Source organism: Anguilla anguilla, chromosome 7, assembly GCF_013347855.1.
Source record: "Anguilla anguilla isolate fAngAng1 chromosome 7, fAngAng1.pri, whole genome shotgun sequence".
NCBI classification, from domain to species: domain Eukaryota; kingdom Metazoa; phylum Chordata; class Actinopteri; order Anguilliformes; family Anguillidae; genus Anguilla; species Anguilla anguilla.
The window spans coordinates 38,092,701-38,115,834 of record NC_049207.1 but is presented as its reverse complement, the minus strand read 5'-3'; the positions used below and the strand labels follow the sequence as shown (position 1 = coordinate 38,115,834).

General features: G+C 42.9%; 1 protein-coding gene across 2 annotated transcripts in view; it reads right to left on the bottom strand.

The window, feature by feature from the left end:
- The window catches only part of LOC118231732 (disintegrin and metalloproteinase domain-containing protein 33-like), a 156,751-nt gene extending 134,808 nt beyond the window's left edge, over positions 1 to 21,943 (bottom strand). For both annotated transcript variants that reach the window (XM_035425875.1, XM_035425876.1), the window contains exon 1: positions 21,757 to 21,943. In XM_035425875.1, coding sequence (XP_035281766.1) covers positions 21,757 to 21,886 — 130 coding nt within the window. In that variant the 5' untranslated portion in view covers positions 21,887 to 21,943. The remainder of the gene's footprint in view (positions 1 to 21,756) is intronic.
- Between the last annotated feature and the right edge of the window lie 1,191 nt (positions 21,944 to 23,134).

Here is a 23,134-nt window from a genome sequence, read left to right as displayed (position 1 = left end):
GCATGTCACCTGCATACCAATCTGCAGTCTCCAAAAGCGACGGAGGACACGGCTGTGATGGAGCAAGCCTACAAATACGAAAGGATATCTGAAAATGAAAAATGAAAAAAAATACCGGGGAATAAAAGACGATAAAATGGACAGAGGATCCCTTATGAAAAAAATCATGTGGAATTTGCATGCGAAAAATCATAATTGCACACATGAATTTCACATTTGCACATGTGAATTAAAATATTCACATGCGAAAAAAAACATTTCACATGTAAACTGGACATTTTGACATCTGATGGCTTTTTACATTACATTACATTACAGGCATTTGGCAGACGCTCTTATCCAGAGCGACGTACAACAAAGTGTATAACCATAACCAGGAACAAGTATGACGAAACCCCTAGAGAGAAGTACCGGTCCAAGTGCAGGGAACAACCGCATAGTTCAACTTGGACCCTGGTGGTTAAACTGATTAACACTAACAACGAGAACGGCAACAACGCAATCTATGGAAAAATAAAAATACAAGTAGTCGTTAAGACTGGCGCATCAACTAAGTCACCTATTAAACAGCTGCCTAGTTACACCCCTAAGTTTAGTCATTTACAGGGGGGGAAGGGAGGGATGGGGAGAGGTGCAGCCTGAAGAGGTGGGTCTTCAGTCGTCGTTTAATGAGACATTTGCATCTTCACTTATTCAAATGTGAACTACAATTTTCACATGCACAAACGAAACATGTGACTTGAAATAGCATAGGCTACCCATTTCCGCTGTCATTTTATAAGTGGGATTATATTCATAGTTCACATGTGCACTCTAATGTTGGGTGTTCACATGTGGTTTTTGAACATGTGATTTTTTCACAAGGGATACACCTCCCCCATGACAAAAATATGTGTCAGCATAAGACACACTCACTCCAAAACACAAGGAGTCTTTATTCCAAAATAAAAACATTACATATGGTATATAAATGTTTTTTAGCACAACAAAAATTGACTGGAAATGTCACAGGTCAAGTTGTGTATTTTCATTTTATGTAGATATAATATGTCTAGCGTTACAGGTTGAAGAATGTGTCAGTATTTCAGTGTATCGGTCAAAATAAACCTGTAGCAGTAGAGTGGCCATCTTTATTGCCCTACCCATGGGTTAATTCACCCTGTCACACTCAGACACACGGTTGGTGCTGGCACATGAACTGTGGCTCTCAAGCTTTTTCGAGGGGCAATTTCAAAAAATAAAGAAATAGTCACATAAAAGCAGTGTTCAACCATGAATGCGAGACACATTTTTCTGTGGCACATGCTGCAGATGGGTTCTCTCCAAAGGGTTGTAACTTGCTCAAATGCTGAGATTTTCAGCCAGAAGACATGCCCACAATTTTGTGTCTGGGAAGGGTTTGTACTGTAACTACTGGTGATTGCTTCATTTAAAGAGAGAGAGAGAGAGAGAGAGAAAAGGAATAGCATAGAACTGGGCTTCATCAAAATTGCAGTTTTTTTTTCAAACTGTAAAACAAAGTGACTTGATTTTTTTTAAATGGGGGCGGGGTGTATTGTGCCTCTTCATGATGTTAATTCATCTGTGGATGGTCCTGCAGATTACATTTTTAGACCTTGCTGCGCTCCCTAAAAGTCATCATCCTGAAAAGCTATTCTTCAGTTGTGCTTTTGTTTTTGTTTCCCTGTTTCTTTAAGAATCATTCGCTGGCTGCTGCATCGATTGCCATGTGGGGACCTGAATCCGATGCTCGTAAAGTGCCTCACAGGGTGCAAGATTGCTGCTTCTGTCATTTTTGAGACAAAAAAGTGAAGAATATAATCTGCTCCCATATCCAGGCTAAATGCCCACACAGGACAATTATATACGTTGGTCTTGTGGGGGGGGGGGGGGGGGGGGGGGGGGGGGCTAAACTGAGAGATGCTTTCCTTTCTCAGTATGGAATTCCTGCTATAGAAACTGTTTTCCACTGTGTATTTAACAAGGCACACGGTGTAAGAAGAGCAGAGGCACTCGGAAAATGAAGCACTCTCCTTGTAGTAAGAAAAAGGAAAGTCTTCTTCGCTGCATAGAGCCTTAAAGGCTGGAAACCATTTCATTTCTAATTAGCTATGCTATAACTACAGATCCTACAAACTAGAACCAAAAGACCACATTATTTACATTGACCTATATACTAGACATACTGACATCAGTCTACTGCCTAAAAGGGCCTGGTGCCCGTGCCCATAAAGACTAAAGGCAGATACACACTGAATTCTCACTCGCAAACTCTTGGTGGCCATCAGGCAAAGCAGGGAGCTCAGGTAGGTTCTGCATGCACAGGTAGAAGGCGCATTCATATTGTACCTGTACACACGGCTAGAGTTGAGCGAGTGAAATTATTTATAATTGTGTAAAAAAAAAAAAAAACAATTTCCAGAATTCATCAAGGGAATACATTTCTTTGAAGTGAAGAGGCGAAAACAAACAGAATAAGTAAGTTTGTGTTTAATATTATATGTAAGTTTAATATAAGATTGCCATCCCATTCTTCCAGTGTGTTTTAAGTTGCTCACCGCCCACCTTGTGAATTTGTATGAACCGCACAAACTCACCATGTGTGATTTTGTCAGTTTTTTATTTTTTCAGGTAGCAAACAGTCCCCATGTGTACACTGAGATGTCATCACTCACCAAGTTTTTGCAGTTGCGCACACATTCAGCAGGAAGGTGATTGGCTGGGCGTTTTTTGACCAAAGAAACCAAACCAAATCAAAAACCTATTTTTTTTTTTTTTTAAAGGTTGAAACAACCATTTAAATAAGTAACATGTTTTCCTCTCCATAGGTTACCAAAACTTGAGAGGACAGCACAATATCCGAGCCTGGTCAGAGGGTTGTTTCCTACTTCTTACCACAGAGAACATTTGCAGCTCTGGAGCGACGATCTCGGATGACAGACTCAGCTCGGCCCCAACTTCATGACTTCATCATTTCGCCCCGTGAAAGCCATTAGCCGAGGCTAATGGGCCCGGCGAAGGCATTAGAGGCCCGCAGGTTTTTAATCACAGGGCCCACTGAATGATGACACTGGCCATGGCCGCGGCACCGCGATCGGCTGCCTAATGAATGCGGAGAGCCCTGAAGAAAATTAAGTTTCGTCAGCGTCAAATCACGAATCACTAGTCTATTTCCCTCTCCCTCTCTCCACCGCAGTATAACTTCGGCGGACCTTGTGACAGCACTCATGCAACTCCATTTTGACAAATGGTCCCTCTCTCGCCAAAAGGGGGGCGTTTCAATGCGTCAGCCAGAGTGCGCAGGACACCTCAGCTTATTACAGCGATGGCTCTCAGACCAAACGCCTCATCTTAAGGGAGGGGCCCTATGGTACGCGTGGAGCTTTCAAAGACGCTAAGTGCTGATGTCACTCTAAAAAATATAGTTAAAAAAAAATGGGGTACACTTTATAGCATGCAGTTTAGAAAAAGAGATGACCAAGGCCAGCGGGAACAATCAGAAATGTGCTAATAAAGGTGGAATTAATTATTCCCGTACCCTTCCACGTTTTGTTTCCCGAAAACTTTGTAACGACCTCAAAAACTGCTGCTTCGTCAAATTCGTTACCATCCATTTCTCCCACAATGCTGATTATGACAGGAAAAAATGGAAGAGATTGAGAAGAAAATAAAACTGCAGAGGGTAAGAAAGTTTTTTATTGCTTTTGCGTTGGCCTGCTGTCTCTCGCACATAAATCATCCGGTGCCTGCACACGGGGCCCATCCCAAAAGGGCAGCCGGAGGAGTCCACTGGGTGGCACTACGTCTGTTCCACGCACATGTGACACTGGCCTCCGGACAGAGACGTTTATGGGTGGGGGTCACCAGTGGGAGGCTACTGGGAGGGATGGTGCCAGGACCTGGCATTAAGAATGAGGAGATGCAGTCATAGGGGAGAAGCAGTAAAAGTCTGCTGCGATCAAGTTCGATGAAAGGGGTCCAAATGACACCTTCAATACCGGCTCAGGTTCCAATATTGCTCCCAAAACCACATTAAAATCTCAGAGATGCAAAATGCATAAATAAATAAATAAATAAATAAATAAATAAATAAATAAATAAATAAATAAATAAATACACTGACTGCTTAAGCAAAAACTTCTTTGGACTTCGAGGTAAACAGTGCAGCCAGGTCAAGACATATCTGCTGAATTTCATTTTTAAATCTTCCAGAGGGATCAGCTTTTTAATGGGTACTTGAATACTTGGCTGTATTTATGAAATATTAAATGTGCCAAACAGAAAGATGATTCATCTCCATTTCCGAACGCAACTGAAAAATATGTGTGCGTAAGCATGCGTGTGTGTACGTGTGTGTGTGTGTGTGTGTGTGTGTGTGCGTGTGCGTGTGCGTCTGTGTGTGTGTGTGTGTAAAAAGCTTCTTAACTGCATTTAGGTGGTTCTGAAGAGCAACTAACACTCCTTGCAGCCACAGGTATGATGAGTGCAAATAAATCAAATCAAATCAAAAGCTGGAAGACTCTTTTGGACTGTCACTTTGGGAAGCCAAGCTGACGTAACTGCCAGCTTCCTCTTAGAGCTGACATTTTCTGTGATGGGAGTGAAATGTTAGGGCTTCCAAGTTACTGGAAAAACTACCCAATAAACACACAGGATTCTAGATGGGCATGGGGATAAATTTGTCATCATAATCGACATTATAATAAAATGTAATTGTCATTTTATATAAATCGCAGCTGCCTATGACCAAGATGAGTTACTCTCGACTTGCCTTTTGGCTTTGAGGCGCTCTGCCCATACCTCTGTCCGCCACGTGCTTTAACAGTCAAACAGAGCCACTCTGTTTGCAGGGGAATCTTGTTCAAGGGGACGAAGGGAGCAAGAGGAGACCCTTTATGCTTCACAAACAAATTCTGATATTCATATAATCAGCGGGGCTATGAGTCAGCAGCACATTCAACGTTGAAGGCATATTTCACTTTGGTATAACACGCAATTTTGTAACGCTTACCCCATTGTATGTGCACAGCGGGAATACTAGCAACATCAGCTGTCCCTGCTGATCGTTAATGGTATCGCCGTTCTTCCCGGATGTACATCTCCCAATTCACTCCCATTCATTTTGAAATTCGAAATTAAGTTTTAAACTACCAAGGATAATAGAGCAATAAAATAGTATGATCATCAAAAGGTTTTTTTGTTTTTTTTTTGGATTCAGATTTAGATCCTTTCCCAGTAGTCTCATGCTGTGGCTTGACCTCTGAGAGGTCCTAGTTCCTAGCCTGTGAACTGTCCCAGGAGGTAGCGCATACGCTACAGAGTGCCCGGGCTCCTTCCACCAGGGTGGCGTACTCCTACAGGTGCCACTTGTTCCAGTCTAGGTGCAGGGCAGACAGAAGGATCCCTTGTCCTGTGCAACACCTGTGATCCTCCAGCTTTTACAGGAGTTGTTTGACAGGGGACGGTCTCCTGCTACACTTAGAGGATTTGTGGCAGCAATATTTGTCACTCACACATCCTCGAGATTGTCTGCGGAGGACAACCATCTGATTAGGAAGTTTCTTAGGAGAACCCAGCGGTTTAGGGCCCAGAGGGCATCCTGGCTTCCTACCTGGGACCTGGACCTGGTATCGAAATCTCTAATGTGTGCCCCATTTGAGCCCCTTCGACTCTGTGGAGCTGAAGTGGACTTCCACGAAGACAGCGCTCCTTTTAGCTATGACATCAGCTAAAAGGGTGGGTGAACTGCAGGCTCTCTTGGCACATAAGTGTTGCTGTTGATTCACGCCTGAGGGTGTGGTGGTGGCAGCACTTTGTCATAACCCAGCCTTTCTCCCAAAAGTATTGTCCCCACGTCATCTAAATCATTGAGCTGCACCCCTTCTGCCACCCTCCACGGGACACAGAGTAGGACCACAACTTGTCTCTCCTGTGCCCTGTTAGGGCCTTATAGGTCTACATAGCTAGGAGTGAACATCTCAGGATGACAGAGCAGCTGTTAATTTGCTATAAGGCAGAATTGCTTGGTCTGCCACTGTCCATAGCTAGGCTGTCCCATTGGATTGTGGACACGATACAACAGGCGTATGCTTCTTCAGATGCGACCACACCCCCAGCAGTATGAGCTCACTCTATGAGGGGCGTTGCTACCTCATGGGCGGTGTTCCGGGGTGCATCGATGCCGGATGTTTGCGCAGTAGCAATCTGGTCAATGTCCTCTATTTTTACCAGGTTTTACAGTCTGAATGTGCCCCCCACTACCTCCTTCACGGTTGGCTGCTGTGACACCCCCCAGCCCTGCTAGGTCTGCGAGGGTGACCCTTACCCTACGGCACAGTGTTCCGGTATCAGCATTGCTGAACTGGAACCTGTGCATAGGATTGTCTGGCACCACACCTTCAGGAGCAGGTGGCTCAGCATCCGGTGGTCCCCATTCGTATGAGGTGTGGCATCAGTGTCTCGCTGACGTCGTCCCTCGTGGGGTGCTGCAGAGTGAACATGGCTCCATATTTGTATTTAGCCAGTTCACTGTTTGGCACTGTATATAGTCCATTCGCACCCTCAGCTCTTAGCTGCAGGGCACCGCATCGCCATGAAAGCAAACAGGCTCCATGGCTAGGGGATTGGCAATCTGGTGTCTTGCCGTTACCATCCCTCAGCTTCAGGTTGCTGCAACCGCCTCGGTGTAGTTCAGCATCTGCTGCCACATTCCGCACAGGTTGCATCGCATTTGGAATCCTCCTTTAGAACTCCTTCCTACTGGCGCTACACTGTTTGTCAAACACCCTAGCCTAGCTTGGGTTGTTAGAGCACGCTCAGTCTTTCACTGTGCTTGTGTCTGTCTTTGGTGCCCCAGCTTGTGCACTGCGGCTCCAGGGACCTGCACCTTCTCCTTGCGATGGGTCTTACAGGGATTTCCCATACATATGGAATACGTATCTGGGTGGAGAGATAGTGTCGATATGACAGAGAATATTCAGTTATGTCGTAACCTCGGTTCTCTGAGTGAGAGACTATCTCTCCACGCAGACACGCCAGAGAGTCGCACTGAGACGTGTAAATCAAAGAGGCTTATATAGCTTAAGGTCACGGCCAAGGCGCATGTGCTAGCAAGCTAGGGTGTCATACAAAGCACCCATATCACATGCCACCGGTGTCATAGTCCTGTAGTGAGGTTTTGTCAGGTTTATTCAGAACAAATACAATTTCAACAACCGATGAGAATTCTGTATGAGTGTAGATCCCAACTTAGTGAAATGACTCTAGCCTACTGATTGATGGCAGTGCTAAATAAAAAGTGTTTCAATACTTAACGGCAAGAAGATGCCAGTTCCGTTAAATGATGTCAGCTTGTCAGCAGGTCAAAGGTCCTGGCAGGTGCGGGATTCCAGTCAAGACGACTTGGATGTCAGATATTGTACTTGGGCCCGTGCCAAAAGGGAGTTATTGAAGGAAAGTCTGAAGATACATGTCCTCAGGATGCAGTACCATACATACTACATAGCCTAACCAAATGGTCATCAGCCATCAATTCTATAGAAAAATATACTCCTCGTACTGAAGTAAACCCATATGAATTGTAGTACTGAGCTGTGCAGGCTGGTTTTAAAGAAGAGGAACTGAGCCAGTTAGTTATCCCCTTGATAGCTGTGCACTGTCACACCCTTAGGACAACAGGTGGCTTCTGTGGATTAAGCAGGAGAGGACGGGGGTTCATGGTCTGCAACGTATCGCCGTTTCAGTTCAGTGCATACAACCGCTGCTCTAACTGCAGACAGCGGAGAGAGTGCGAGAGCCCCATCAAAACGCATTCCCCCATCTTTCACCCGGCAAGCTGTCACTTAGCACCCACGGTTCACAGAGAAAGCAATAAGTCTGACAGCGACGGCGACAGTGAGAGCGCGAGAGAGAGAGACACACCGAGAGGCACAGAGAGAGTGAGAATGACTGACAGACGCAGAAAGAGAGAAGTGAGATCGAACTGAGCACGGAGAGTGGCCAAAGAAAGAAATAAAATTGCTCCAACCAAAAATTTCGCAAACAAACACGAAACAACTGCCCACCCTCCAGAGGGAGAGGAACTGGATTTCAGTCAGAGCAAAGTACAGAGATATCACTCTTACCTTTTTAATTTAATCACTTTGTGCCCAATTAGCTTCTTTTTTTTGCAATATACACAGCATGAAATTTCAAGCAAAAAAAAAAAAGAGACAGTGCAAATGGAGATCAAACTGAGAAAGAGGGGCAGTGAGAGAGACAGTGTCAGAGAAATTATACCTATGCATTTCTGCCAAACAGCGCATAAGATGGCCTTACAATGGCAGAGAATTTTTTTTTTTTTTTTAACAGCTCACAGTGCACTCCACGTAATAAAGAGCAGGCTCAACAAAACTCAAATACAAATTCAAATTTGAACCAAACTCTGAGTGTGTTATTCAGGATATTGTGCTGTCAGGAATGAGATTTGCAGTCCGCTCAGTCGGCTAAATCGCAATGAATGGAATGGGCATCTAGTAGAGACTCAACATATTGAAGCTGGTTGAAGCGGAGAGACAAAAAATCAAAATAATACATACATTGGTCAACTTCCCCTAAATAGCAAATCTCCAAAAAAAAAGTGATAAAATTGTCGATTTATGCTACAGATCAAAGTTCTAAACCCCAGAAGATAAACCCTGAAAAAGTCCACCGATCTTGAAGTTTAAAAACCAAAAAAGCCAACTCATGCCATCTTCTATCAGGCAGACAGATTACAGACAGAGACAAAGATGCACTTTCTCCCACACTATTTGCACATTACGTAACCCTTAGAAGCCGCTGTTCTAATTATTTAAATTATTCCTCCCTTTGAAAAAGATGACAGAACAAGACAAGCTGTCAGACCAACAGGGGGAGGTACACACAACATCATCAGTTGCCTGTGTTGTGACATTCTGTCAGAGCCTGTCAACCAAGCAAATGGGGCACAATTTCATCATTATACTTAAAAATTTGTTATAAACTATTTAAAAATTGCCTCTAGGTTACTTTTTAAAAACCATTGAATGATTTTTTTCCCATTTTGTCCCCACTAGTAAGTATGTCTCCAATAGGCATGTGCCTTGTTAATATGATATTGGGCTCTCCATTCTGGGGCCCCAAAAGGCCACAACACTGTCACAACAGCAAATGAATATTCTGGAACCTTTGTGCCAAGGTTGGTATTTTTGTCCCAGTTATTTTGGTGCTTGCCCTGAGTGGGTCAAATGGGGCTTCGTCAGTCATTTGGGAGATGTATCCTGGAGCAAAACATATGGTGCAGTGGTATTTAATAGATATACGGGTCTAAAATATGTGCTCCCAGAATCTTAGTCTTAAAGGTGGTGCAACCATGCATGAGTGCTTGATGAGGGGTGATTGTGAAGAAAAAATCACTTTCTGAACATATAGGCTAATACAGCCATTGACAGATAAAGATACAGACACAGATACCACAGTTACAATATCAATTTTGAAACCACTGGGGTGGACTCCCACTACAGCTACCATTTTCTTTTGTCTCAGATTACCGAACCGGTTCAGCTCAGATTAATAAACTGGTGCTTTAAAACCAAGGGAATTGGAATAAATGCAGTTTGAATTCATAAATCAATAATAACTTAACTGATGATATTTGACTGAGATTTAAAGTGATTTCTACAGGATCACTATCAATTGCTTCTCCCTTGACAGTGGTTGGTGGTAGATTCCGATTGAGAGAAGTACCGGTTAGTATTGTAATTGTATCTTTATTTGTAGTCCCCTCCTTTAACAGCTCAAGTACGCAAATAGCCTGTGCATGCAGCGTCTCCCTTTGCTTGCAAAAAAAAATCTAAAATTATTATAATTAGTGTGAAGGGAAGAGGAAGCACATTAAAGAACACCTCAGCATATTCTTTTTTTAATTTTTTTTTTAATGTGACATTCACACAAACATTGAGAGCCGAATAGGAACATTTTATTTAATGCAATGTTAGCACACTGAAGACGCGCAGCCACTTGCTATTTAGGTCGATGGCTATTTATTACCAGCAGAATAAGCTTTCTTTTTTTTTTTTAGGAGAGCGGGACAATCTGGCCTCCTTTCGTATTTTCTGCATTAATCAGACAGGTAGAGAGCAAAGAGGGTTACAGACAGAGAGCCACTGCCCCCGTCGGGTGGGGGGCGGGGGTCTGGGCATATGGCTCGCAAGTTGGTTATCATGGACTGAATCACACGTGTTGTCAACAGGCTCTTTTTCATAAATTAAGTACCCACCAAGCCTGCATTTTTTCATCTAAATTAAGTGGCACTTTACAAGTTTACCAAACCCCTACCTTTTTTTTTTGCTTACTTTATCTGGTATTGTACATGTACATTAATAGCAAGTATTGCCAATACTTTTATAGACAACATGATAATTACTTATTTTGTTGAAATATCAGAAGGAAATATTACCATATAACATTGAGTAAAATTTAGCATGTAACACATAAGACATAATTGAGCATTTTTTCTGTAATACTTGTCACAACTTGTTCGTTACCAACTGAAATGTTGTCTTGACGCAATGCATCCCAGTGCACCGCATTCTTTTGACTTCTTAAAACACTGAAACTTGTTTAGTGCCAGAGTTTGACCAAGCTACTGCCACCTGCCTTCACATCCTCGAAATAAAATTTAAAAGTGCATGAATCAGAGTGAGGAGGAGTGAGAGTGACAGAGAATGAGCTCACAAGCACCTGCCTTTTGCCTTTGCCTTTCCAGTCAGCATTGACAGGAGCAGCTGCGGTATTGGTAACTCCTACCCGTCCATCATCAATTGTCGAGATGGAGCCGGAACAAACCCACTCGACATCGAGAGGAATGGCTGTGGTTTGACAGCGAAGAAAACAAGAAGCTGCGCTTCCCACATACTCAGAAATGACCCACATCCGTGAGATGGAGGGGGGGGGGGGGGGGGGGTCGGGGGGGGGGGCGATGCGTCAAGCTTCTGAAAATACCGCCACGCTGAACCCCTGACAAGGCAGCGAAGCGCTATCAGCAGCGGATGAAAGCGGCTAAATGAGTCGCCTCCCCTGCAGCACCTTGACAGCATCTGAACAATGGCAGGCCACTCTGGCGCTAATGTGACGCTAACGCGGCAGCGAGGCCCCCGGGGAGCAGGGATCCGCCGCTCGCGATCCCGTCGCCCCCCGACCGGCGGACTCGCCCGCCGGGCCCCCCCTTTCGTCTCTGCGCCGGGGCGCTCCGCTCTCGCCGCAGGGGACCCTTTTCGAATTCCGGAAGAAACGGGGAAAGACGGAGGCTTCCGCCGCGGTCCTGGCGGAAAACCGAGGGCGGCGACGGGACCCGTTCGGCAAACCGTCGCAAACGAACTCGTCGGAAAAAAAGACACAAAATGGCTCCGCGGGCCGAGCCGCTGGGAACGAGCGGCGTGCCACGCCCAAAATCCCGCACGTGAAGCGTCGGACGGGGGGGCCCTGCTGTTATACACTTTAGCCTGGGAGGGAGGCCAGACACAGATCAAATTTAGCAAAACGTTCACATTGGCCAAATGCAGGGGTTGACAAATCACATACCTATGTGGTAATTCTCTCAGCATCGGCAACCAATTCTCTCGGCCTCTCGAGGCCTATGCCAAGACGGAGTAAAACATACCGTGAGTCCGAGATAAGACTTTAGCCTGAATTACAATAACCCGCGCCCCACTGCACAAAGAGGTGACCGGCAGTAATGGATCTCCACACTATAGGACAAATAATTACACAGTGCCCAAAAGCAATGTAAGCCAACGCCTGATCAAAACCTCTCTAGCCAAACTCTAGTGTCTTATCGCTCACTGCCACAGATAAATGCGGACGGTGCAGAGGTAATGAGCAGTGCATTCAGAGGGCCGATATAAAGTACAGTTCATCTGCTCAAGCTGCAGTGGGCACACAGTCACTTCCTTATAAGGGAAAATAACGAAAGTGACAAAAAGCCTCCTCGCTACAAACAAATGGTAAATGGACTGCATTTATATAGCGCTTTTATCCAAAGCGCTTTACAATTGATGCCTCTCATTCGCCAGAGCAGTTAGGGGTTAGGTGTCTTGCTCAAGGACACTTCGACACGCCCAGGGCGGGGTTCGACCCGGCAACCCTCCGACTGCCAGACAATCGGTCTTACCTCCTGAGCTATGTCACCCCACAAACACGTACAAACTGCATACTGTAGCAGTTCAACACGATTAATCGAGATTTTGTCATAAAAAATAAAGTACGAAACATAGAGCGTTCACCCTTCAAATGGGTGGTGTCCCCGTCTGACATACAGCATCTATACAACATCCAAAATGATATGCAGAAGATTTTTTTTTATTTTCCCCCCCACCCCTTAATGTTCTAATGCAAGAGTGTGCGGATTTTTGTTTAATTTAGTCAAAAGGGACAGAGCACAGTAACCGACATATCAGCAACTATGTCGATGACAGATTTATCTACACAGCTCATTTCCATCTGCTGTCCTGTAGCGGGGGGGGGGAATATGTGCAGACTGCGTGATGAAGTAATAAAGGACGAGCGTAGAATGACGGTGCGCAACGATGCATCGAAGGGGACATTTTGGCTCCTCTGACCAAAGGGTTTCCGCTCGTCTCAGACTGTGCAGTGCTCCTGACACAACAGAGGCAAAGGGGCGACATAGCTCAGGAGGTAAGACCGATTGTCTGGCAGTCGGAGGGTTGCCGGTTCAAACCCCGCCCAGGGCATGTCGAAGTGTCCTTGAGCAAGACACCTAACCCCTAACGCCTAACGGCTCTGGCGAATGAGAGGCATCAATTGTAAAGTGCTTTGGATAAAAGCGCTATATAAATGCAGTCCATTAGGGGCCCGTTCCAGCACTCCTGCCTCCACCCTGCGAGGGAGAATTCACATCACGCGGGACAGGGGCGCGTACAGCAAGGAAATGGGGTTCTGTGGGTCTTCGCCACGGCGTTCAAAGGCCGCGGCCAGCACGGCGGGGAGCCGTTTCAACTGGGGAACGTGGCAAAGCCCCTAACCGGAAAAAAGGCCCGCGCGCTTGCTTACCTCAACTGATGCACGCACACGGTGGCAAGGTCACATTCAGCTTGCCTTTTTTTTTCAAAAGCTCATATTACTGCCATTATATATCAGCTTTATAGAACTTTGGTTGTTGCCACTGACTTACAAGCTAGAACTGTAAGGTTAGCTGCTGCAGACTTCTGTGTTCTGATCATGTTTCATCATGGGGGTCACACAGAGTGCTACAAGCCAGGTTCATACTGGGGATGCTAGGCAGCTAATTAGAAGCCATGCAGGATGCAAGCAAACTCGACTTCACATAAGCAAGCTAACAGGACATCTACCTAGTTAGCTATCAGATTAAGTTCTGGTTAAACTAATTTCTCCCATATTTATTGTTCTACTGTAAGGTATTTTGTCTTCCACTGAAATCAGTGCCATGACTAGTGGGTGAATGACCTGAAGTTTGGCAATCAATAGAAAAGATTCACCAAAGTTCAACTCAGATTAACTCCACCCCATCATGAATATTTATGAATAACTGAGCGTCAGGACAATAAACTCAGACAAAACCCTCTAGAGAACAGAATCATATTCAACAACCAAGAAATGCACAAGGCCCATATAAATATCTTAGCCCCATATAAATCCTGTTCAAATTAAATTACCACTGATCATTTAATGTGCAGTGAAGTGAATTTATAGGAACAAAATTTTAAAATCCAATCGTGTATGTGCATTTGAATACTAATCAAGCTGTTAATTTACCTAATTAGGTTATTTTCATGTTTAGAGGGATTATTTACCCTAATAAGCCATGTAAATACCACAAAGAGCTATGCAAGTCATGTATAATAAACCTCCCATTTTCACGTTGTGCTACATTACAAAGAATTCCATTAAAAAAAGAAAACAAAATTATTCTACTGATAAATCTAAAGACTGAGGTGGATCAATAGGCTCCTAATTGGTGAAAGTGTGGACACATGGGCACTAAAATTAACCATTTGGTAGATAATGATAAATTATCTACCAAGTAACAAGCCAAACCTGCATTGTGTTAAAGGTTTGATTACCCAAAATAGAAATATCTTTTAATATCATAACCCAAATTTTAAATTTAGTACCTTTCAGGGACACGTCAAATACACATACTGGCATAGCCATGTGGGCTACAGACTCATTCTGTGACCCAGCTCATAAGCTCCTGTCTTCCATTTTGGGTCCTCACCCATAGTTTAAGAAATACTGCTTTAACGTATAAGATCACAAATATGTGATCAGAATGTTCTTAACTGAACATTCTAATGCTTATGTAGCGAAACAATCACTGCTGGCAATTGAAAGCAATGGAGTTCTAGAACAATGACTTTTTGTCCATGACAACAACAAAAAAACATTCCAATAAACTTACCTTTCAAAGGTTTAACAACAAGTAAGGAACTTTCAACAATAGACAGACTATAGGAATGACTCATCTCCATAAATCACAAAGATGTGAAATAGTTTAAGTTGTTTTTTTATATTCTTACTGAGAGTGAAGGCAGACGCTTGACCTCTTAAATTTAAAACAAGGTGGACTGAGACTTTGGTTCCCATGATGAATCAGTGCTCATTCCCCTTTTTAAAACATGTGGTTTTAATTAACTGTCCCAGGGCCTGGTATCTGTGGGAAAACCATGAAGCAACATTCCTGTCATTTTACCCACTGACACATTTGCAAGAGCTTATTGCAAACATCTGATGTCACTCAGTTCATGCTGTGCAAAAGGCTAGCTGGGTAGCAAAATTGCTATGGCTACAACTTGGCTCGCGACTAGGACACCCATGCTGAAAATATGGGCTGAAAGATCTCCGCTTCCCTTGCACTTTGCACATAAAAAAAACAAGACACAATCCTGCCGTTTGAAAATATAAAATATAAAAACACGCACATATATGTCACTGGCAATTAGGGCTTGCACAAATTGATTACATAAGAAATAGCATTAAAAATATATCAGTGTACAACTATTTAAGTTCTGTAACAGTCTTTTTTATTGACATTCGTTGTCTTTGTACCACCATAAAAAAGATCTGCAGGCTATTTTCAGTTTTAAAACTGTTAGCTGGTATTTAGAACTCTGTTGCTTTTCCTTAGTGCTATCACCCACTCATCCGTCAGCTACGTTTGAAGTGTAGGAGATGCAAAGACAGAAGCAGAGGTATTGCAATTGTAAGCATTCTGTAATTGAAAATAAACATAACTGGTGACTGGTATAAACCTTTTTGAAAACCCATCATTACAGTAAATTTAACCATGTCGATTTTCATAACAGCCAGTAAGACAGTTATTCTGTGATCATGACTGCCCTTGGCTAAAAAACAGCAAAAAAAGCTGCACAAACAAACCCAACACTTCAAGCAGTGTACTGCAAAATTCTCCACACCATGGGGAGTATCTTTAAGCCAGGTGGGTCCTATAGGCAGAGGTGGAAAGTCCAAAAAAAGAAAACGTGTTTCTTCCACCCATAAACTCAGTCAGCTGATTCCCGTAATTTGTTCTACCTCTTGGGTGAAGGATTGTGGTAATTAGCAAATCCAGGTGATTGGAACAAAACACTGGGATAACTTTTAATTTCCGAATCTGGATCTTCCATCTCTGCCTGTAGGCCCACGTTTTTCTTCACGCTAAATCAGCTGCATGTCAGTGAGCCTAATTCAGAGTAAACCTATCCCGTCACCCTGCCAGGACAGTAAAAACAGTGCTGTGAGTTGCGGTCTTACAGGGTGGACTGTTGACCCACAAGCCACGGGTTCAAAGGCTAAATGTGAATCAGGGAGGGCAGACAAGGTCAGCTGATCGCTTCCTCCAGGGACCGCACATGCTTTTTCGGTTCGACGACCTCCTTCCGCGAACGCCCGGGGCGAATAAACGAACCACGGGCAGAAACCCAGGAGGCCCAGACAGAAAAGGTGCTTTCTCAAGGCCCTTGCGCCTAGCGGGTCTTGCTTTGTAAGCACCACATTCATTCTGCATGCGCACTAATTACATCTTTGTGCCCCCTCCCCACACACACACACACATATAAATACACACAGACATTGACGCACGCGCGCGCACTCACGAGATCAGGCTAAAGAGCTGCTCGACGGAAGCAGAGAAACCAAATTAAAATGAGAGCTCCGACCATTCCAGAGCCGGGAGGAGACTCTCTGAGCGCAGCGGCATCGGCACAAAACGATCTTCCTGTCAATGCCCGGCTCTCCTTTCCCGCTGAAATACGCCCACACTCTGAAACGTAACTGCCCCATTTACCATTCTGTCAAAAAGAGCACCAGACAGCAAGAAGTGCCGCATTCTGTGAACAATATTTTATTGAGTATCTTTTATGTAATGACCAACAGTTTAAATCATTGAGAGGGGGCAAGGACAGCTTTTTTTTTTTCTTTTCCAAAAGACAACATAAAAACTATGTTATGAATACAGGCAGCAATGAAGTTCACAACGCTTTACCAACTGTTCAAAGGACAAGAGCTTGTTCTTTTAACGCAGCATATTTGCTAAGCAGACACCACCCTGGATCAGTGACTTGATTTATGTTCGTATATACATTATTTATTCAGCTGGAAATGGACCAAAGCCACGCAGGTCATGTCATTTTGCTCACAGGTGCAAAGGTGATGCTCCTGGGACTGGAACCCATGATCTTCAGGTTGCAATCCCATCACCAAAACCACTAGAACTACACACTGCCTTAATGGGAACCTATGGCTATTGATAAAAAAATAAATTAATAACTGCTATTTACTGTCCATGTCTAATTTGTCTCTGATATTAGATGTTTCGACAATGGCTGAATTACAGTATCCATCTAAACAACAAACCTTTTATCAGTATCGGCTGTACGACAGAAGAAAGGAGACAGTTTCTCAGTCTCGCTATATAATAGTTCATACAAAACTAGTAAAACAATGCATTTTCAAAAAGAACGTTTCCCCATAATAAATGGAAGAAACGGGAACCAATTTTTTTTATTCAAACTGTAGTTGTTCTGTTTTTCAGTGGTACAACGTAAATTGCCAAGTTGACCCTTGAACAGGCTCACCCACAAAAAAAATCCATAGAAAAACGATATTGCTTTCCGGAAAAGGATTTACAGGAACTCATTTACATAAAGAACATCTCACGGTAATGTCTGTTAAAAGCCACAGTGAATCATCTGTACTCTGTACAACAGAAAGATGTCATTACCAATACATGTAGCTATATACAAAATAAATCTGACACGTTTATCATGCCTTCACATGTCAACACAAACAAATGATATATAAAAAAAAAAAAAAACATCTGTATCTGCATTTCTTGTACTCTTAATTTTCAGAATTAATTTCATGGTCACTTTTCAGAATATAGCATCTCACATGTAGGGTGTCTAACTCACAAATCCAAGCACATATACTGCCGTTTTTCCGTTCTCACATCATTTGGCAGTTTATTAAATGGTTGATTAAAGTGCAAAGGAAAAAAACTATGTTCACTACTGGCTTAAACTGGTCACTGTTAGTTTAGCATTAGGATGCCGTCAATGAATTTACAAAAAAGGTCAAATTATAAGAAAAGCACTCTGGAGTTTGATTGAACTGGCCTTTGTTTAGCTTATTTTATTTCCATCTGCTAGGAGCAGTGTGGGACTGCCGCAAAGGACTGGACCATTATCACAGTAGGAAATGATCCCTGTTCTACCCTGTTCCACCGACAGCTGAGCCAGGATCAGCTTAAATCAACTGTAGTTATAACCCAAGATCTTTGCCAAAAATTATTAAGCCGAATTGAATCCGGACCGTGCCAGCGCCGACTGGCCTACAGCCCTGCTAGGCAGTGCCCGGGATGGGTGTGAGTTTTGGCTGGCAGAATGTGGGTCTCTCATCACGCACCAGTGAGCCAATCTGGCCAGCCAGGCAGCCAGAATCTGCCTGCACGAGCTGCACGTACGGCGGGCTCCTCTGACTTAGCATCTGTGAGAGCTTCACCAGTGAACAGCAGAGTGACACGAAGCGGCAGTTTGACATTGCATGCAATAATATTTTTCATAAACTAATCCAGCGTCAGTTGTGGGGACAACGTTTTCATCACGATTCACATGAATACCGTAGCACGGAACTCCGCCTCCCCAAATGATTATTATTTTTTGAGCAACTAGCTACTTCATATCCCCATTTCGTGATCAACAATTTGGAATTCCAAGCTTCAACCCTAAGCCCGTTTCACTGCTGCAGCATCCTCCTTCAGTTCAGGAGGGTGCACCGAAATGGGTAAATCCAGCCACCACTACTTCTTGAAGTCCACCAGCTAAGCTGCACAGCTACCGTAATGGGCAGGATGCAGGTGCCTTATCAATCGGAGGAGCCGCCATTGTGTGGCATAGGGAGGGATGACCCTGCTGGCTGAAGCTTCTTGGTATCTTTGTGGATATTTATGCACTGCCCTGTGAGACTCCCTGCCACCAATGGCACTGTCACCGTTGAAATCACATTCCGGACTGAGGACGAATCACTGCACTACGACTACAGTGTGCACCGCACATGCCACCCGAGATGCATGTGGCATGTGCTCTGCAAACCCATGCCTTTGCATAATAAATATATTAATTATTGAAACTGATTGTAGAATTTCAGCACTGTTCTCAACGTAGATTAAAACACATTTTTATATTACTAAGGAAAAGAAAATGAATGACTCCCGTATGCTGTTCAACATGCTGTACTGAAACCTGTGGATTCAAAGACTTGTACATAGACCCGCTCTTCAGTGTGCCGAAAAGCAAAGCAAGACTGGCTGCATCTTAAATCTGACAGGAAAAAAATGTGTAATTAAAAGTCACGCTGAAGTGATCCCTATATGACCCAAATCCTATGTACTGTATTAGGCTACATATTATATCACGAAACTGCAGTGTATGTACAAATTTAAAATGATCTGTAAAAAAAATTGGCCCATTGCAAACAAGTAAGCAAGACCGAGTCCATTTCCCATATTTGGTTTGAATTTTTGGACACATTCGGAAAAGGGCTGGGTCAGCGAAGTCATTTTGATATTTGGGTGATGATTTCATGGAGTTACCATTTCAGAGTTTTGTTTTTTTTCATTGAAAACCTTTCCGTCATTAAATTGTTGTTTTTCCCTATTTTGACTGTTAGAAACACTACAAAAACAACTGCCAAAAGCTCTGGTTTACCCTGGAAATAGAAAGTAAGCGTGGCTGTGAAGAGAAGTGGCGTAATACCATCCTTCAGACTTCAAAAGTCATTTAATTTTGTTGCCACTGCAAGCACACAACTTTAAAAATTCCAAAGTGCTTTGCTATGATCTGGAATGGCCCTGAGTGATAACAGCGCACTTCCACCCACACCTGAATGAAACAGGCAATTGAAAAACAGTATGGCCACTTTAAAATCAGATTGACATAAGCAGACTTAACCCCTGACACCAGTCATATTCCAAGCTGTCAGTACCTTTAAGAACTTAAAAGTGTGCAGTTATGAGATAAAGTAGTACTTGGGGCAGAGAACAGCTTTAGCAACACTTCTCTCAGGACCAAAGGATACCGATGTGGAGAGCTCACCACTTTGAGCTAAGAGCAACTGCAACAATAAATGATTTGCTGTTGTATAGAGCAGGCCTTCCAAAAACTTAGTCACCACCCCCTAATACATTCTAATAACACTGAAACTTCTCATTTGTAAAAAATGTGTCAAGTAACATTTTGAAGCTTTACTGAGGATAATTTACCTTCTTAATGCCATATTATATCAGAAATACGTAGGCTACCCAAACAATGATGCAATGAAGAATGTTCTATATTCATCCAAAGACTTTTAATCAGACAAGCAAGTTCTCAGAAAACAACTGCTTTCATTTACGTTCAACAAAGAAAATTTATTTTCAAAGGGTTCACAATTGTATTGATTGAATGATCGCCTCAGACTGCCAGGATAACTGAAACCAAACCGTGGAAAATTAAGTTCAGAGCTAACGCAAATGGCCATAAACCAAACCTGCACCGTGTTAAAATTGATTAAAGTAAAAATACAGAGAATGAAAACATGTTATCTACAACCCAGGCCTGCAGGACCTACAGTAGTTCGCCAAGCTCTGGCAGCCTGTAAAGTAAGCTGTACCAGTGACCTGGGACTCAACCAGCAGGACCAGTTCGACGGTGAGGGGTGTCCAAGTTTTACAACGCACAGTAAAGCTTCTATTTATTGGGTTTTGGGATTTAGGGTCCACGTGTCAAGACGGATGAATGAGTGTGAAATACGGCATTAGGTAATTCCCTAAACAAGAGATCAATCGTATCCCATCGCGAGGCACGTAGCCTAGGTTAAGGGAGACCTCGATGGTAAATGTGGTCTGGAAACTATTGTTCTGAAAACAGCGGATATGGCATAGGATACCTGTTGCGCTGGAAGATTATTAACACACCCGCGGGGGGAATTACGGAACAACAAGCGATTAACCAAAAATGCTACTTTAAAAATGTAAAATGTACTTAGTCCTACGGAATAGTTATCTTTAAAGGAGTGCATGTGTGTTTGGGTCAAAACTACTGTGGAAATATCTTCTGGTTAATGTGGAATCTGTTATAAGGACATGGTTTCTCGAGTTTCTCATTACAGCTTGAATAGAGACCCTGTTTACTTTCAGGGTATTATTTATCCTGCGTCCAAGCGTCACAACACGCAAAATGCACTTTCTAAAATAAGTTAAACAGTCCAGGCTAAATTAAATTGTCCATTTAAGACAACTATGCACAATTCTTTATAGAACATCAGTCAGTCCTTTTGGAAACTGCAGCTAAATCTGCCCCAGTAGCAACACCGACGGGAGTATTAATCTGTATTTGCAACGTAACTCATTCACTTCAGTTGTCTTTGGTGAATAGTTTTATTTATAGGCCTAAAGGAAATAGCGACACATTTTATTAAAGCATTTTCGCAAAGAAAACGTTTTTAAAGGTAGGCCTGTGTTTAGGCTACACTTAATTGCCTATGGTGACATTGTTTGGCGTCTATGCAGCGGCGTGCTCAATTGAACTGTGAGTCACTTGATAAGCCTATTCAAATAGTTGAATATAGATAGGCTATACGGCAAGATTAAGAAAACACTTCACAAAGCGAGATACCAAACGCTGCTTTTTTTGTTTCACCAAGGGCAGAACTGCCTTTAACCCACTCGTTTACTTTTTAATGTACGATCAAATAAAACTGACACATAGGCTACTTCATGTCACAAGACCTTTTCCGTGACAAGCATAGCCTACATTGAATGTTTTCAAAGTAAACACAGAGTAGCGAACAACAACAGAACTATTTATATAGCCTACATCGCTAGAGATGCTGACATGCTCCTATCCTAACATTTAAAAAATGTATACAATGGCTGCTTCAAGATATCTGACATACTTCTTGAATGATTCCGTCTCAGCAGTTTATCCTTTTATGGGAATAGCATCGACAATGAGCCTACATTTAAAGTTCCACGGTTACAAATTCCGCACCCCAATTTTCTTTTCTTTTTTAAATCGAGAGAATCCCGGCAGGCAAATAATCCCCGAGAACGTCAAAACAGTTACATTTGCAATAGGCACGATTATTTTCAAAACATATCATCAACAACACTCGCGTGCAGGCACGCGCAACTGGTTGATGACAACTTTCAAACTACAAAGAGGGACGCGTGCACTGATTTACCTTGTTCTTTGCTTTCTCCACTCACAGTTTCCAGTATGATGTTCAGTAGAAGCAGTAACACGAATAATATCGAACGTCCACATTCCGTCGATATAATGAGAATCTTTTTCTGTCTATGTTTGGTGTACATCACTAGTCCTCTAAGTACCGCTCGCCGTCTCCTCTCTCCCCCTCGTTGATCGCACTATGTCCTTCTTACTCTCTATTAGAAATAGGGGCACGCAGGAAAACCAGAAATGGATCTCATGGTGAGCGCGAGCTTTGCTCTGTTGCCCGCGCAGAGAGTGACGCCACGAGTCAGATTTAGGTTTAACAACGGATCGAAATAAATCTACGAATGAAATCAGTTTTCCATATTACCCATTTAGGTCAATTAATGTAATGTATTAAGAGATGTGGGCATTTTTCAAAAATCATCTTTATGAAAAAAAAAATCGTGTTGCTGCTTGGCAATATGCATATGTAGGCTTACTAATGAAGATACCATATAAAACATGAACAGAAATCACTGTTCTGCCTCATTTTACTTGCATTTTTCATGAAGTGACCAGAGCATAAAGTCACAATAAAAGCAATCTATTTCCTCACAGTCCAATCCAAATTCCATTTAAGAATGCACATTTCTTTAGAAAGGGTTAGTGATCTTTAGCCTATAGAAGACAATTTCCTGGCAAGTTTATTTTTCCCATTTATAAAAAAGGCACCTTACATTAGGCTCGGTACTGGCATTTCCACCAGTACTAAGTAATTGAGAAAATTAAATCAGCCTACAAACCTGTGTCAATGAGCCATTTGTCTAAAAAGCTATCCATCCTCTTTAATGTTGGAGATAAGCCATTACTAAGACTTTAATTAAGGCAAACTCCTGACACATCTGACTAAAAAGTAATGGAATTAATTTATTTTAGCAGATGAGCTTGTACATCGTATTCACCATTAATCTGCAATGGAGGTTAGAATGGGTTGGGGGATGTGACTGAGAAGAGCTTACAGACATTTGAGCAACCAGAACATTGCTGTGAGGAACTGTCGCTGAAAAAGATATCCCTGCTACAATGCAGCTGAGCCATTTTCATTCTTATCTTGTATGCCTATAGACGACAGGGATTGGAAATGTTTTAATGTTAATATGCTTTGTGTTCCACATTATTTACCATCAAATCCAACATTATTGCTGTTGTTGTTGTTGTTGTTATTATTATTATTATTATTATTATTGAGAGTGGGAGAGACAGAGAAAGAGGCACAGAGAGAAAGCTGTGGCGACATGTTCAGCCGTGTTTCATGTGTAACTGAATCTCACCCTATTCACCACGTAGGGGCCTCTGTGGAGATACTGCCTGTAGTTAAAAGCAAAAAAAAATTTTTTTAAAAACTG